The 18,082-nt window shown below is 26.5% G+C and overlaps 1 protein-coding gene across 3 annotated transcripts in view; it reads right to left on the bottom strand.

The window, feature by feature from the left end:
- LOC111039537 (calcium/calmodulin-dependent protein kinase kinase 1) overlaps positions 1–18,082 on the bottom strand; it is a 46,226-nt gene that overhangs the window by 26,987 nt on the left and 1,157 nt on the right. The window contains exons 1-2 of one of the 3 annotated variants that reach the window (XM_022323091.1): positions 1,577–1,665; positions 1,372–1,468 (exon numbers count right to left, since the gene is read on the bottom strand). In XM_022323091.1, coding sequence (XP_022178783.1) covers positions 1,372–1,402 — 31 coding nt within the window. In that variant the 5' untranslated portion in view covers positions 1,403–1,468; positions 1,577–1,665. Of the gene's footprint in view, positions 1–1,371; positions 1,469–1,557; positions 1,666–18,082 lie in introns of those variants that run through there. The other 2 variants (XM_022323090.1, XM_022323089.1) reach the window with 2 other exon arrangements.

The raw sequence follows: 18,082 nt of genomic DNA, 5'->3' as shown, positions 1-18,082 counted from the left end.
CCAACATTGAAAAATGAAAAAATAATTGAGTTGTAACGTTTTAAAATATCTCGTATTTACATTTTTCAATTCTTCGGTTTATGAATTATGATTAAATATATTAACACAATTCGTGCAATTTATCAATTCTGAGGCCTGACATAAGTGACATACCTACTGACATCCAAGTCAATGACTGAAAACGAGTTTATGCGTAGGTAGATTTCAATTTTATACCTATGTAGATTCGCAAAACATACGCACAGATCTTGACATTTAAAAAAAATTTGTTACTTGAGATCATAATATTTTAAAAATTAATTAATAAAGTGATTTAGTCAAGTTTTATAATATGAGTTTTTAAATTGGATATGATATTTGATAAACGATAAGGTTATATTTTATTATATTTAGTAATTTAGGCATCTTTTGTACCTACCAACCATGTTATGTGTGTTACGCGCGTTGTATTTACCTTGTATCATATATATGCACTGCTATACACAATGTTATATTATAATTTATGATTGATGAAAAAACAATAATTTACTGTCGGAGGCTGGAGCTGAACGATAATATATTGCGGCCGAGATTGGATCCTCCCTGTGGGTATACATGTAATGCAGCCAATACAGGCAACTCATCAATAGCTATAGTCTGCATGGTGCGCTAAGTATAATATAGGTAGGTACTATTTACGTTCGTATATTATAGGTACTGCATTGTAGAGAAAATTGATTTTATAATATACATCACACTATAAGTCGTTTCCCGAGCCAAACACTCGCGTATATAGTCCCCCATAATAATATAGTATGCTATATATACTTACTAATGTGCATTAGTAAGTGAATATATGTCCATAGATATTATATAGTAGATTGTAGATACCTATATAATATTATTTATGTGTACATTATAATAGAATATTTTGCTAAATAGAGGATGCTTGATTCATGTTTGTTAACATTATATGGTTACGTAGATATAAATGCACGCGAGCACGGTAAAAACTATTTGTGTTATAAAAATTAATTTTACAAATATTCTTACCCTAACCTACCATTATACTTATACTCGTATGTAAAAATAATTGTTTCCGTTGCAAAAACTACATTAAGTGGGTCGCGGTGATCTCGCAAAGAACTGTTAACATCAATATACATAAAAGTGTTACGCGTATTAACATTATTATATATAATATATTGTATCGTGTGCGCTTTGCACAACGATATTATGTAAATAATAATATATTATTATATATTTTACTCTACCACGTTCAGTTACTCGCAAAATATGGATAAACGTTTATTATTGCGTCGTCACCGACAAAAATATTTGAAAAAAAAAAATGTTTTTTGTTGTTGTAATATACGCATATTATAATCATACCTTGTACAGTAGTCATAGAGTCGCGTTGCATGCAAGCCAGTGCCGTTGTCGAAATGTATGTAATAATAATGATGTTTCAGGTTTGTTTAGTCCGTCACTGCAACAAAAAAAATTATCAGTTAGCTTAAAAAAAATAATTACATGATATTGTAATAAAAAAAAAAATCACAACATATTATATAATACATTTCACACGAAACAATACATTATTATTTTATTTTGTGGAAGATTACACCGTGAGTAGGTATGTTCTCCGAGATTGCAAGCAGATGTAACAATAACAAGAGTACATCAAAACGACGGTGTCATCGGATAAATCGGACTTTGATCAAATATTATATACATTTCAATAAGACGTGCGAATTTATATTGTATACACACGCATACAAATAGGCAATAATTATGTAATCTAACCCGGTTGTTTTTGTTGTTGTTTTAAAATGAATATCTACCATAGTATACCATATAGTATTACAATTTATAATTATGAGTGTAGGTAGTAGGTACTTATATAGGTACACATGAACGCCCCGAATATGACGGGCCACTGGTCAAAAATTGGGTTAAATCGTGTATATCTCATTATACAGAGTGATTCGTCAAGCACTCCCCGTGTTTCCCTTTATATATAAATAAATTTAAATTCTGTTTTTGGAATAAGTGAGCACACTTAAGCTATGAAGACCATGTAAATTATAATTTTAAATACTTAGATTTTTGTTTCTGTCTTCTAAATGTATCATAATGGCATTATTTAATAATGAACTTATTAGGTATCCTAGGTTAACAAAGTTAAATAACTAAAAAACTTTAACTGTTCGAATAGATTTTAGGTACTAACATACCAAAATAGTCATCCAATAATCAATTAACATAAAAAGGATGATTCTCATTTAAAAAAAAAAAGTTGGTACACTCTTGTTAAAAAATGCACATGTTTGAAATATGTCCTTAAGTTAATATATAAATTCCAAATATTACAATTAATTAATTATTAATAGAAAAAATATTGTTTAGCATAGTAAGTGAATCGCCCTGTATAATATTTATTATATATATGAAAATTATGCATTCTCACATATTTTATAAAATGTATAATAAATGATTCAATAATTTTATAATATATAGGTAGATATTGATATATCTAATACCCAATATAAATACAGAATAACATACAACGGCTGTTCTCTATTATATGACATTATAATAAATAGGTGATAGGTGCCTAACCTTGTTTACTAGATTTTACGTACCAATGACAACTTATTGTTGTGTAATAAGAAATAACTAATTTATTCTAACTATAAGTAAATTTATTTCGATGATCAAAATAAAATCTTTCATCATGACATGCACAGAATGAATAATTAAATTAAAAATTATTAAAATATGTAGGTACCTATATCTATGTTCAACACTTCAATGTTAATTTATATTGTATCAAATTTTGAATAGTAATTTCAACATAATTATATAGGTAGTTTTCAAAGTTTCAACTTAATATAAATATTTGAATTAAAAAGATAAAATTTACCTAGTATAAATATACTAGTTAGATACCTAGCTCACAAAAAGTTGACACGTTATGCATTTTCATTTACTTATGTGTGTTTTTAATAAACAAATTATATAAATAAATTAACTATTGAAAATATGTTCGGATTAAAAAATGTTCAATGTACAAGTATAAAGTAACATAGGTACAAATTTAGTTTTATTTTTAATATTTTAGCGCACATATTTTTTCAATACATCGATTTTAGTTTTAAAATTTGAATTATTGTTGTTTACATTATTCAAAGTATACAATAAAAATATTTTTTTTATTATAGCTAAGGAAAAGTCTCATAAATATATCATTATTAATTATTATGATTAATACCTATACTCACTTTATATAATTTAGGAATATTTTTTACACATCCATCGTGCGATATACATCAAAGTATATAGATTTCGTAAACTTATTATACAAATATTTTAGACTCTATTAAGCATTAAAAATTAAAAATTCAATATAATCATAATAATATATATATATAATATATATTATATATACATGATAATTACACATTTATTGACAAATCTTAGGTACCGAGTAGTTGATGGTCTATGGAATAACATTTTTAATACTATTTATGAGTTAATTTTAAAAGTTGGTATAGTAAATAATAGTTAGTATTTTAATTGATTATGTCATATCTAATTAATTTTATATCGCAGAAAATGCACCTACCTACTCCTTTTTATGTTGTATTTATTTTAAATACATTGTATAGTTATTGTATTTAAGAAAATTATTTAAAATTCAAAATGAGAATAGTTTCTGAACCATTAAATTAATAAGATAAGATTTAATTGATTGAATATTGATCTTAATGTCAGTAGTTATTAATTATTATTCTCGAGCACGTATGATGTATGAAATTAATTTTACGACCAGGCATATTGCTATACCATTATTTTTACATACCTACTACGAAAAACTAAGATAATGTGAAAGTAGCTGTTAAATTAGTAAAGATACATCTTTAATCTGCTATCAACTAGCCAGCGTTTCCTAAAATGAGGTCCATATGTATACCGAAGGGGGTCTTCGAATTATTATTGTTTATTATTGTTAGGTTATTTTTATTACGTGGTTCACATCATTATTACTATGCTTTAAGGAGTCCGACGGAGTAAAAGTTTGAGAAACGCTGAACTAGCTGATAGCCTGATTCTGATTATTTATTTATAAACAATTTAATACAGTTATTTTGTTCAAAGCAAATTTCTAATTCTGAGGTAAAATTGAATATACAACTACTAACTAAATTACCTTAGATATATACTTAAATACTTGATTTTCACTTACTTTACATTATCATTTTCTAAAAATAGTATAATTTTCAAAATATTTTGACTTTTAATGAGCTATTTATAGACATCTGATAATTTATAATTTTATTAGGTATTAGATTTTTATGAAAAATTTTTATCAAATAATTTTTGCATGGTCAAAAATATTGAAAATTTGATGCAACATACAAGGTTCCTCATAAATAGTTCATACTGTAACCCTAAAAATCTAAATAATTTATAAGCTTGATTTTAATAGATATTTGAAAATTATATTTGGATAAAACTCGATATTTAAACGAAGAATAACGATTTAAGTTATTTTGTTGCAGGTAGGTACTTCAAATATATTGTGCTTACGAATTTGATACTTTTACGAACATTATTATTTTTTTAAATTTAATTAATACACAATGCCATTTTTAAAATATTACTATAATAATTACATAATATATATATATATATATATTATTTCTATTGTTCGCCATTTTTTATTGCAAATAAATTAAATATAAAAATAAGAATCCCAACGTTTTATAATAAATTGGCGTGTTCTTATTGTTCACACAAAGTGGCAATTTAATAAAGAAAATAGAACGTGTCTAAAATAAAAAATGAGGTTTATGAATAAAATCGATTAATTGTATTATTTATTCCTTTTCTCAATGGCTTCAACTCATTAGACATTCACGTGGTCATATCAATAGGTTTTTTAGACCATCGACGGTTTATTTACAAGCCAAGACACGATTCATTTACGTCATAACTCATAACATATACTATAGTGGGTTTAGTGTTTAAAAACAAAACTTTAAATGTTTTAAGATAAAATAAATAGTATTTTTGGAAAATACAATAACTAGCTAACTTAACCTATTTATCATCGCTTTTATATGCATCTAAATATGATAAATAGATAATAGATATGCATTAATAGTAATGCAATTATATTGGTATAAATAAACGTACCTATCAGTATTATAAACAATAAAAGTATACAGTGTGTTTCTTTTTAAAGGTAACACTAAATAATTCTATCCAGTGACATCACATTGATATGCGGTTTTCGGGAGGAGATAGGGAATACATAAATACACATTTCTTGATGATTTTTAAATTTTTAGATCTTTCTGTGTGCGCATACGCAAACAACTAGTATTTTTTTTAACGGCAACAGGTGTTTTGAATACCAAATTCAGATGAACCGATTTTTTTAAAGTCAATTTGGTCCTTTTACCATAACTCTAAAATCAAAATTGACTAAATGACAACGAGTTAAAGTTTCGATTAAAATTATTGAATTTTTCAACAATCATACTATAGTTTTATGAATTATTATGCAATTTCAAGTATTTTTTTTGCATCCGTAGGCTATCAATAATTTTAATCGAAACTTTAAATAACCAAATAGAAATAGTTCATAGTTGGTTATTAGTTATTACTCATCTATTATTATTACGAACAGGTTATGAGTATATTCTAAGTATCTAATGACAATAGACAAACAATATTATTAAATCATTATTCACGATTCTTCATTTCATTTTTGGCTAAATACAAAATATTGAAAAATAAAAATATTTTTTAAAAATATTAAATATTTTTTAATATTTTGTATATCATTGTCTTTTACAATTGGCTGTTTGAATTTTTTAGATTTGAGTGATTTGACAGTTACATAATATGTCGTCATGCACCACAAAGTCTACGCAATCGAGAAGAGTCACCCGGTTTCTATGACTGTGTCCTAACAAGTTTTTTTTCAAATTAAATGGGAAAATGTTACACATCGATTAATATTGTATTATCGGAGATAAAATTTGATTTTCATAGGTCCAACACTGCGGGCTATAGGTCAATATAATTAGGTTATAATATCATCATTAAAAAATTAATAACATATAAGCGATTCAAAATGTTATTTTGCTATCTGGGTATTGGTATTGATAATTATTGACGTATTATTTTCTAATTTGACGTTGGGGAGATTATCTATGACGTAGTTTTGCCTTATAGCATTTTTAATTTAACAATCTGTTGACTGTAGTAAATAATTTAATTTATTTTAAAATGTATTATAAAATAATAAATTTACAATATTTGAATACCTGTATACCTATATGTATTTTTTTTTTAGCTTTAGGGCTTCAGTTCCTCATTTTCAATAAGAATTATTTTTCGAAAATGTTATTTGCTTGCTGCGTAAAAAATAATGGGTAGGAACAATACATTTTGATTTAGGACATAAATAATAACCTGAAAAAATATTTAATTTAGGAGTTAATCGCATTAAATATATGCAACGGAAGCATCATATTTTTTATTGGATTTTTACATAATTTACTGAGAATACAAATTACAAAAAAACTTTATTAGCTGAATATATTCAATTTAATGTATACTAGATATATAATAGTGAAAGCTATATTGATGTCATAGTCATGAAGTAATACTTAAGTCCAAATTAGTCATATTTCATACATTTTTTTAAATAATGCGAAAAACCGCCCTTCGTGTGCGTCCTGCATTCTGCAACAATTGAAGTAAAAACAATATTGTTCCCTTTGAAACATGATATATTCGATTAAAATGGTGTGAAAAGCTTTCGTGAAATCCCAGTATCCGTGATTGAGTACCACGTTTGACTGATGACTGATGAGACTTTCGTACCTCGCGTTTACCTCTGCAGTAGGTATATAGCATGTCTGTTGACTACTGCAATGTGTTAAACATCGCAAATATTTGCGATCGTAAGAAATAAGAAAATATTTGTTTTATCAATATGCATTGAGCACCTTAGCGCAAAATTCCAAAGTATTGTAAACATTATAATGCAATTATGACACATATATAGTATATACACGTAATCTTAGAAAATGTCAACTATACATTAGTTGTACATTATAATTACCGAACTTTTACAGTTACAAAATTATATCGATATGACGGTATATTATAATAATGTTAGTATAAACAAGAATTAGAACTATCAACTAGCTACTATAAAAGATAATAAACAATATACCTACAGTGTGTTCAACGATAAAGGTAACACAAAATACTTCGTACACATGACCCTGAACTTTTTATTTTTATTTTTTTTATTTTTTATTTTTTTTTTTTTTGAAAATTTACAATCTGTATTAACAAAAACACAATAAGTAAATGAGATAATATGTACAACAAAACAATATATATAATGACAGAATGACATGATAAGGGAGACCATCCAATGATAGAACCCTTCAGATTTAAATTAAACATAATTTATTGATTTTTTTTTTTTTTTTGATCATAAAAGATCACGACGCCAGCGTCTTTTAAGACGTCGAGGGGGATTGTCTGGAAGTGTACGTGATGATAAGTGGGAGATAAGAGGATTTTGGTGTAGATGTAATTTTTTGTGTAATTTAGAGTAGTGTTGTTTATTTAGTTGTTCAACGGTTTGTATTTTTAAGTCCTTGTGAAGTGTGATATTAGTTACGTACCATGGGGCAGATGTTATGAGACGGAGGGATATGGACTGGAATGCTTGGATGGTTTGTAGTTGGGACGGTTTGGCACTACCCCAAATTTGAGACCCGTAGGTCCATATGGGTCTTAAAAAAGATTTGTATATTGTTAATTTTGAATTTATAGAGAGTTTTGATTTAAGTATTGGGCGAAGTATGTGTAGACGATAATCTAACAATTTTCGTTTAGATTTAAGATGTGGGCCCCAAGTTAGTCGTTTGTCGATTGTGATTCCTAGATAATTAACCTTCGGTGTAATAGGAATATCAACACCTTGTAGTTGAAGGGGTGGGGAATTTTTTTTTTTTAGTGTGAATGGGACATGAAATGATTTTTCGGGGTTTATTTTGACTCGCCATGTTGTTGCCCAGATACTTATTAAATTGAGGTGGTTTTGAAGAGCAGAGGAAGCTATCTCAGGATCTGTGTCGGAAGTGAGAATGGCTGTATCATCTGCATAGGTTGCAATAGTTGTGTTGTTTGTTGTTGGAAAATCAGATGTATATATATTAAACAGGTCAGGGGAGAGATCACTACCTTGAGGGACTCCAGCAAATACTGGGAAATAACCCTGAACTTACATTGGATTTTTTTTACAGTATATAAAGGACTGAACATTACACGTATGCTTAAAAAGTAAATGTCTGTGCATATGCAGCAAAAAAATTTTTGCAACCCTCCCCCCTTATTTTTTAGTTTGGATTTGAGTTAAATTATCTTTGTAACCAGCTTTGACTTAAAAGTTTTTCCTATTTTCTAAATTAACTTATTGCTTAATGCGTTTAAGTTTCGATTTATGCATGTTGTTTTTATTATAATTTTCAACAGTAATCTAATTTCAAACTTACGACAACACACCTAAGTTTTAAAAAAAAATATCACATGGGTCTTTGTAAAATTTTAGATGAACTGTTCAAAAATACAATAATTATTACAACATGCATAAATCTCGAAATTTTAACTCACTCTCACTAAGTTAATTTTGAAGATAGAAAAAAATATAACTGTGCAAGACAAAGTTGTTAAAAAATATTCAGTAAAACTCGCTTAAGACGTTCGCACTTAAGACGCTTTCCCACATAAGACTCTGTTTTCTGTCGGTACCTAAACATTTCCTATACTAGTCAATGTAAAAACCACCTGTTAAGACAGTAATAATAATTAAAATATGAATTTATAAATGTATTTTTTTTCAATTACCGCATAAGACGCTTTCCCAATTTGGACATTCTAGAAACCGGACCCCTCGAAGAGCGTATTTTTGAGTGTATTTAATTCAAATTCAAACCCAGAATAAGGGAGGATGCAATTGAAAACTTTTTTTTTGGAAAGAATCTATGGAAATTTTTTTGGAAAGTTGAAGAGAAGCACGAATTGTTACGCGAAACCATTTTTTGACAAAATTGATTTTCTTATATTGTTCAAATTAAAAAAAATAATAATCGTAGAATAGAGTGAATACTAGATATACTTGAAATATTCATCAAATTTTTTTAATAGCAAAAGCCAAAAATTGCAAATCATCTCGTTGTTAAAGATTCATAACATTTTTAATATGCATACCTAAGATTTGAAAATGTAATGTAAGGTAATTCGTCAAACATTTTTATGAGAGTCTACATTTTAAATTTAAACGAATATATTTTATGAGTAAAATGATCCTTTCACGATTTTAGTTTATGCTTGTTGTAATTCAAATTGTATTAATCGTTTAGAAATAGGGGTTTCAAGTTTCTACTTGAAACATTCAACTATTACTCAAGTTATAATTTTTTATAGGTACTAAATAAAATGTTCAATGTATTGTCGTATTGAGACCCAATTCCACCTATTATAGACATTTTAAATATTCAAACTTTCAAACACTTTTTTTTAAGTATTGATATAAATATTTAGGCTCGGTCAAAAAGCTTGAAAATTGAATATAAGATTCCTCTCTTTACTCGGAATAGTGTTTTGTATGCAATTATTTATTTAATATGCCAAAGTTAAAAATTGAAGAATAATTTCTACTAGAAAAAATTTTGCAGACAAAAAAATACAACACAGCAATGTAAAATCAAAACCTACATTCATCAAGTGCTCGGAATCTAAAATATGGAATATATGATAATATGATATAATATGGTTCTTATATATATTCTCAAGAATATAATAACATACTATACTATACATAGTTAATACATTCTAATAAATAGAATGATCCCTTTAACAGTAAACAGTCATGTCTTGAAAAGTATTTATTAATATTTAAAAAAATATATTTTACACATAATTTGAAGTCTTTATAAATTAAAATGTTAAACAAATTATATTTGTAGGTTTAGTAATTTTTTGCTTTTGTAAACGAAATCATTCATTTTTGATTTCATATTCCATTACAGAATATTTTTAGAGAGTTTCAATAAATAAAATTTGGATATTGAACATATATGTAGTTGTTATAAGTATTTAAAGTCTTGATGAGCGGAGTGAAGTGAAACTGAAGTACCCACACCCCACAAAATATTGGTCCACTACTTTCTTTATCTGCAATTCAAATACTTATAAATAATTAACTATACTCATTTAAAAATTTAATTTAATTCATTAATAGTTCTAAGAAAATATTCTGCTTTTGTATATGAAATTTAAAATGTACGCTAATATCATTCGAAAAAGTACATACAGTCAGTCCTACAACTAAAAAAATTGATGACAGTAAAAATAGTAAATATTAAATAATATTTTTTTAGTAGGTAACTACAAATTATGTAAGCAAATTCAAAAACGGTAATACTTTTTGATTTGATTTAAGAAGTGTTTACTGTCAAAAGAAGTATACTGTAGATGGGCACCCACAGGGCGGTGCCGGGAGTTCATGCCCCACTATTTTAATTATTATTAACTGTTTTATCAAATGTTAGAACAAAAAAATAGTATATGCTGTGTTATCAGAGATTTTTAACTTTGGCCTTGACCCTGTAGAAATGTTCTTTTTAAAGTTATCTATAAACTAATCATACTTGGCGAAACAGAATGTTGTAGCAATTTAAAGCAAATTATTTTTTTAAACTAAAAGTGAATACAGTTTTAAATTTGTATAATCAAGGCTGGACATTTTAATACAAAGATGCTTGTAAGTTGTTCTTACAAATTTTAAAGATCTTAAAAATACATATGCACAATTTTTTTTTAATAAGCATTTCGAGTTCAAATTTTGACGATATATTTTTCATTTAAATGATATTTTATTGTAATTTGTAGTATTTTAACATGATTGAAAAAGAGTTTGTCAAAATGTAGATAATATAAATTCTATAAAACTGAAGTTTTCATTGATTGTAATTATAACTATCTTAAATTCTTAAATATGTAATTAAACATTAAAATATAGATACTTTAGTCTTATACATTGATACTGACGAAGAACTTAATAAGTATAAGTATATTGTATATGAAACAAAACTTATAACCATCACAAAAAAAAAAAAAAATAGTAAGCAGCAAAAAGGACAGGCAGATTACATGATTCAATTAGAGCCGAATGAATGATTAAGTAAAGTTTACTTTAATGTAAAATTGAACAATCAATACATACATCGTATAAGTACTTACCACTATCAATAGAAAATCGCATTGACTTCAAGGAACATATAACTTTATAATTTTACGACCAATTTAAAACTGTAATGTATATGTTACATTATGTAAGGTACCTACAGCCTACCTATAATGATTGATATAAAGATAGGAAACGTATTTACAATAAATAAATTCAAATATTACATTAGTACCTATGAGTAATTTAAACGTCAAACATTATATTTTCTGGATATATCTATTTAATTGTATATATATATATATATATTGTTGATTATTCATTGTAAACGCTTAGACCAATACACATTTATTTTGTATATACCTAATAATTTATTTTTTATTATTGATCTTATAAACTCGTGGTGTCAACTATATGGTCATCAGTTCCAATTTAAATTGGGTTACAGCTCTTACAAATATTTATTTTTTAGAAACCTAGTATAACATTAAAAGTAAAAGTGTGGTTACATTATATATACAACTAACTTACATATTATTTACCTCATTTTTCGGTGGCTTTATTTCCAGAATTTTTTTTATGAATATGAATTACTCATAATTGAGTATAATAGAGAGTTATACTTATACGAATTCGGATACGTTAGGCATACAGGACCTATACCTACATGACAACAAAAATTATATTGACGTGTGGTTATTTTAACAGTGGTAAAAACCCGAGAATTTAAAATAAATTACACTTCGGCTACCCAAAGAATTAATTAATATTTTTAAAAAAAGCTGGCCGATTGGAGAAGCTTATGCCTCTCTCCCTAACTACGCCGTCACTGGAATGAAATATCCAATGATTTATTCATCACTATAATGTACCATAATAAATGTCTTATACTAAATACTAAGTTAAGATAATATTTTATCAAATTCGTTGTCTAGTCGGTAAAAAAAAAGGTTATAATTAATTACTTATTGTATTTTTATTGAATCATTATTTTACCTGCTAGGAATTATAGGATGTAAAAAATGCCTACTTTTTTATGTATTAAAACTTAAAAGTCCGGTTGTATAACCATTGCTTTTTTATCTTAAAACGAATTATATAAATATTTTAATGTATAGGTATTTGTCTAAATTAAATATGATGATACTATTATTATTTATATTTCAAAGGTAAAGGTTTATTTTTGTTCATTCATTCGTCAGTCGTTAGTAATGAGTGTCAGGTAGTACCTATTTATTATTTTTTTGAAACAAAATCTTTCTGTTGTATCAAATATCAAAAGAAATATCATCAAAAATGCATCAAAATCTGTGACAACTAGCAATATGATTATTTACAATGTTTTCGTACATAACTATGTAAGTAGTAGGTACCTATTGTTATTTGTTTTTATTTGAAGTACCATTGCACCAATATGCGTATTACGGGCTATCACACGATTGAGCATTAAACACATTTTATGACACGATTGAGCAAATTTGTAGGCGTATCAAAAGATATAGAAATATAAAAAAAATCCTTCGCGCTTGAGCATAAAAAATTTGCGATGTTGCCATTTGCCACAATTTTGAATCATATAATAGAATACAACAAATATTTATTTTTAATAATTATAATAATACAACTATGATATGAGTTAAAAAATAACACGATTCATTGTCCAAATCTAAAATCTATCTCAAAATGTTGCCTTTTTTCGCACTCCCATTTACTAGAGCAAATTCTTTGCCTTCTTCTTACAAAATAATTTGGATAAGTAATATTAATTATACTTAACATAGTAAAAATATAAAAGTGTAACCTTTTTGGACTCAATGACATTATGTGAAGGACTAGGTGATCGAATACTCTCTACATAAGCCATAAACTGAATTTGGAAATAGTAATGCTTATTCTAAATGTTTGCCCAGTGCTAATTTAAAATTTCAGGTTTATAACGGTCAGTATCACAGATAAAACTAATATTTAACGCTTTATTGTGGCACTAATTTATTTATCTTTAACGTTGCAATAGAGCTGAGCTCTTAATAATATTTTTATAAACATTTGATTTAATTTAGCTATAGATAGTCACAGCAAATAACAACAAAGTTTATTTTAATCTTTTGATATCTATTATGTATGTCTTCAAGTTATATATTATTATTAGTTATTATAACACGATAAAAACATAATATAATAGGAAGTTATGAATATTTTGAATCACGCAAATGCAACATTATAATTTATATTACTTTATATTGTTAAAAATGATTTTTGAACCACTAACTATACTTTAATGATATTCAAATAATGTTTCTATGTAAATAACAATTCAATGCTGTTCGTTAATAACCGCATCATATGACAATGACAGGACCAATTTGGCTCATTTTTTTTTAAAGTGTTCATAATAGTTTGAATAATGTTTTTACGGATAAAAAATTGGAAAATTCGGGGATAATGATTTGACCTAAACTATTGTATGATACCTGAAGACTTGATATTTTCATGGTACCTTCCAAGCTACCAAGTAAAGGCACACTAAGGAAAGATTTTCTAAAATTCACATGTTTAAAAGAGGCTCAGTTTTGTGATTTACGATGGAAATCAAAAATTTTATTTTGTTTATAAATAGATGTCATTTATTACATATTATAAATTTTAATGTTAATAGTAGAAATAAATCAAATAATTAGCAGAAATTTATACTTTTTTTCTACCTTTATGAATGATTGCCATCGATGGTTACTCGGACAGTCGGCAGATGAGGTACAAGTTTGCAACAAATCAATCCATTATGGCCTCGAATAAAGAAATTTTATCTTAAAACAAATATGAGAGTTGACTTTATGTATGTAGCTTATATATGTGGATACTCAAAAACTACTTGACCGATTTTGTGAAAATTTCAAATTATTTTTAGAAATACCAGGAAAGTTTAGAAAATAGTTTGTACCACGCAGTGGCATGTAACATAGGGTCCAAGTGTTGCTCAGGCAACACCTTAAATATGGGTGGGTGGGTATTGATAGAAGAAAAATAGGACATTTTATGTCAGTATAACAGTATAATGAGGGGTAGGTCACCTAAACTTATTTGAGAAACACCTATTTTTTTTATGACGCCACTGGTACCATGTTCGATTTATACCAAGCGTGCTATACCCAATCCACCACAGGCGAATTGTCCATCTGGGTCGAATTAGTTCACAAAGGTGTATGACGTTGAATTGTCCATGAACTAAGGTTCCACTATAACTAAAATACAAATATAGGTAACGTTGTACCTCGTTCACTTGTACATTTTTTTTCAGCTCACGAAAACAATTTTTTTTTGTTTATTAAATGGTCTTAACAATTTGAAAAAATAAAAATAAATTTAGAAAAATTACGCAAAATTTTCGGCATAATGTATATTGTAAATATACGTCAAACAAAATATGTTTGAAGAAAACAAGTGTTTATCTTCAAAATAATCACACTGTACCTAAATTTTCAAAATAATTTTTTTCTTCTCTTATACTTTTTGAAGCAACTTGTCCAACATAATTACTTTGTTCCATTTTTAAATCATTTAAATTAAATTTATTTGAAGAATTAAATGTAAAATGCAACATTGATTGCTTATTTAACATTTCTTTACACAGGAAATTCAGCAATCCCAAACTCTTTCGATTTAGCATACTTCAATAAATTATTAATTTATGCCAATTGTAAACACTAAATCATCAAATGGCACTAAATTAATTGAAATCTGTTACGATAAAATAAAACGTTAAGTGAAAAAATAATCAAAATATTTTAAAAATTGCATTGTAGTATATTATAGTACCTACCTTCGATAATTAAAAGTTTCAAGTATAAAAAACATCACAGATTTTGAATTACACTACAATCATTATTTTTTAATTAATACCCAATTTCGTCAAAATCTGTACTTGAAACATCTATAAACATAATATTGTGTAGATACTAGAAAATTATTATTGGTTTTAATATGTAATTTCATCCAAATTTAAACTGTAAGAATGTGTGTACAAAATTATTGTGTTAAAATATTTTTTGGTTATAGTAAGAACCATTTATTAAAATCCTTGTTTTAAATTTTCAAACCTTGGCTAAGTATAAAAATTGAACATTTTATAATTTTAAAACTACAAAATAATTTTTAAATGTTCGAGATTTCAATAAATGTTGAAAAATGTAAACGATAAATACTTTTTAAAAAAATGCCCCTATGGATCTTTAGTATATATATACCAACTGTTAACAACTTAAATGGAGCCTTGTATTACATTTTCAAGCTTTTTGAAAAAACAAATGAAATTTAATTTACATTCATAGAATAATAAGCTAAAAAAAAAATGTTAATGTCTATAAATAGCTCTGAACAAGTCAAAATATTTTGAAACTCTCTATACAAAATACAAATCATGTATAGAAAATTATTGAATAAACATTTGATGACAATTTCAAGAAATTACGGTTATTAGTTTTTAGATAACAACATAAGAAAATAGTTGTAGAAGCATTTATTAATTTACGGGTCTATAACTTTTCCAATATACAATATTCAATGTTTTAACTTCAAACACTCGTAAGCAATAATTTTACTTTCCGCTAATAGTTTTTTTTTGAATGTAGGAAAACCTAAGGGGACTCTTGTATTACATTTTCAAACCAAAGATATAATTCACTAGAAATAGTTGGCCAATTTCCATGATTTTGATGAATTTTGAGAAAATTGAACTTCAGACACTCATAAAAAAAAACTATGAACTTTTTTTTAATTTCCACTAACAGCTTATGAGGAACGTTATTATACATTTTCAAGTTTTTTAAAATAGAAAAATATATTTATCGGCAATAATTTAAAAAAAAAACAAACAAAACTAGAAATTTCCTTATGCTTATAAATAGCACAAAAAGTCTCAATAGTTTGAAAGTTGCTTATAAATTTCTAATATAATCCAAGGAAAATTTCTTTTTTTCAAAACTATTTGCAAATTTTTAAGTACCAACTAGATTTACTTTCTTTTCCTAATAGATGATGTTGAAGAAAATCAAAACATTCCTTATGTCCCAAAACGTGATGACAGATACAAAAAAACACACATGTATAGTTACGCAATAAAACAAACACTGCATATTAAATTTACCTATGATTTCTAAAAAACCTCTACAATAGAAGGTATTACAAGCAATTTAATAAAATGTAATAAAACCGAAAAAAAAAAGAATATAACTATAGATGACATAATAATAATGTTATATATTAACCCATGTGTTAGTGGGTTTCGATATCTAAAATAATTTCAAGGTTTAAGGTTTTGTATCATAATATTATATACATGCAACCGCCAAACAGATAAAACGTATGGAATAGAACACACACACACACACACACACGTGTAACATACAAGTAGGTATACAACTAGCTATATCTAAAGGTCATGGAGCCGACCTCGACACCTCCGCGTCGTTTCACAGAAAAGACAATTCCCTTGTTGTTTCTGATGTTTTTTTCATGTCTACGTTATTGATATTCAATTTGAATAATATAAATTCGCAAGTACAACATTAAAATTTTCGTTGGCATATCATATGATAATTTATAATACCGTTACTAAAAAATAAAAAAATAGATTATATAGACGAAATTATTTTGTCAATATCTTTATTATTATTATTTATATAAATAGTTAGGGTTGTATATATGTGAAAACTTGTTTATATCAAACATTTTTGACCAAAAATTTTACGTAATTAAACTTCTATTGAGAAATTATCACAATTTGAATACATTAGTACCTATAGGTATTATGAATTTATTACACGAAGATTTATTAAATTAAAAACCTTATAAGAGGAAGAAACGAGTGAAGTTTTATGGGTGGGCCGTGAGTAGTAGTGTGGTACTGCAGTATGGTAAGGCCATAGACTACTCTAAAATGATGGAACTATATATCCAAAGAAAAATAGGGCAATCGAGTTTCTAAGAAATCAAAATATATTTCATAATGTTTTTTTTTACTTTTTCAGATTATCAGTTTAAGAAAACATTTAGTTTTACTCGCCACTGTGATCTATTGTTATTTATTATGAACAAAATAATTGTTGGAATATAAAAAATTTTTTAAGATTGTTGCATTGATTAAATGGACTTTCGACTTGTTTTATGAAGTAAGAATCTCTCATTTATTATGCATATGCTTTTGTGTAGGTTCCTAAAAAAAACTCTTAGGTATCCTTCCAAGATGAAATTCTAAATACGATATATCAATGTTACAGGCTTAAACATACATCTTAAGTCTACAGTGAAAATTGTCTTGCATTATACCTGTTTCTATGATTTTACAGCGTTATAAGGTTACGTTAATGCCCGTCTTTTACATTTTTACATCCACCTAACTTGATTTTATTTTATACTACAGGTATAAGTGTACTAGCTACAAAGTACCCGTAATATAGATTACAAAGTAAAGACATAAAAACAAGACAAACTGGGATCTGATGGAATCATATATTATAGGTACTTCAGTTCTGTGATTTCTAATGTAGGTATTTATTCTTACTATGTGATTTGAAATTCGAAAATTCTATACTTTTATGTATATTTGTATTCTCTAAAAAAACTCAATTATATAGTAAGACATTGCGGTGTCATTACCAATCAACAGGAGTTTGGATTTTAATTAAACCACGGGTTTTGGCAGTTGACACCAGCCCTTTACATCATGCATCATGCTCCTATCATAATTATTTATAATAATTTTTATTATAAATTCTTAATATCTGTTAAGTGTATATACTCTATATGTATCTATAAAAAGTG

Source organism: Myzus persicae, unplaced genomic scaffold (genome assembly GCF_001856785.1).
Source record: "Myzus persicae strain clone G006 unplaced genomic scaffold, MPER_G0061.0, whole genome shotgun sequence".
Classification (NCBI taxonomy): domain Eukaryota; kingdom Metazoa; phylum Arthropoda; class Insecta; order Hemiptera; family Aphididae; genus Myzus; species Myzus persicae.
This window is presented reverse-complemented; position numbering and strand designations above follow the sequence as displayed.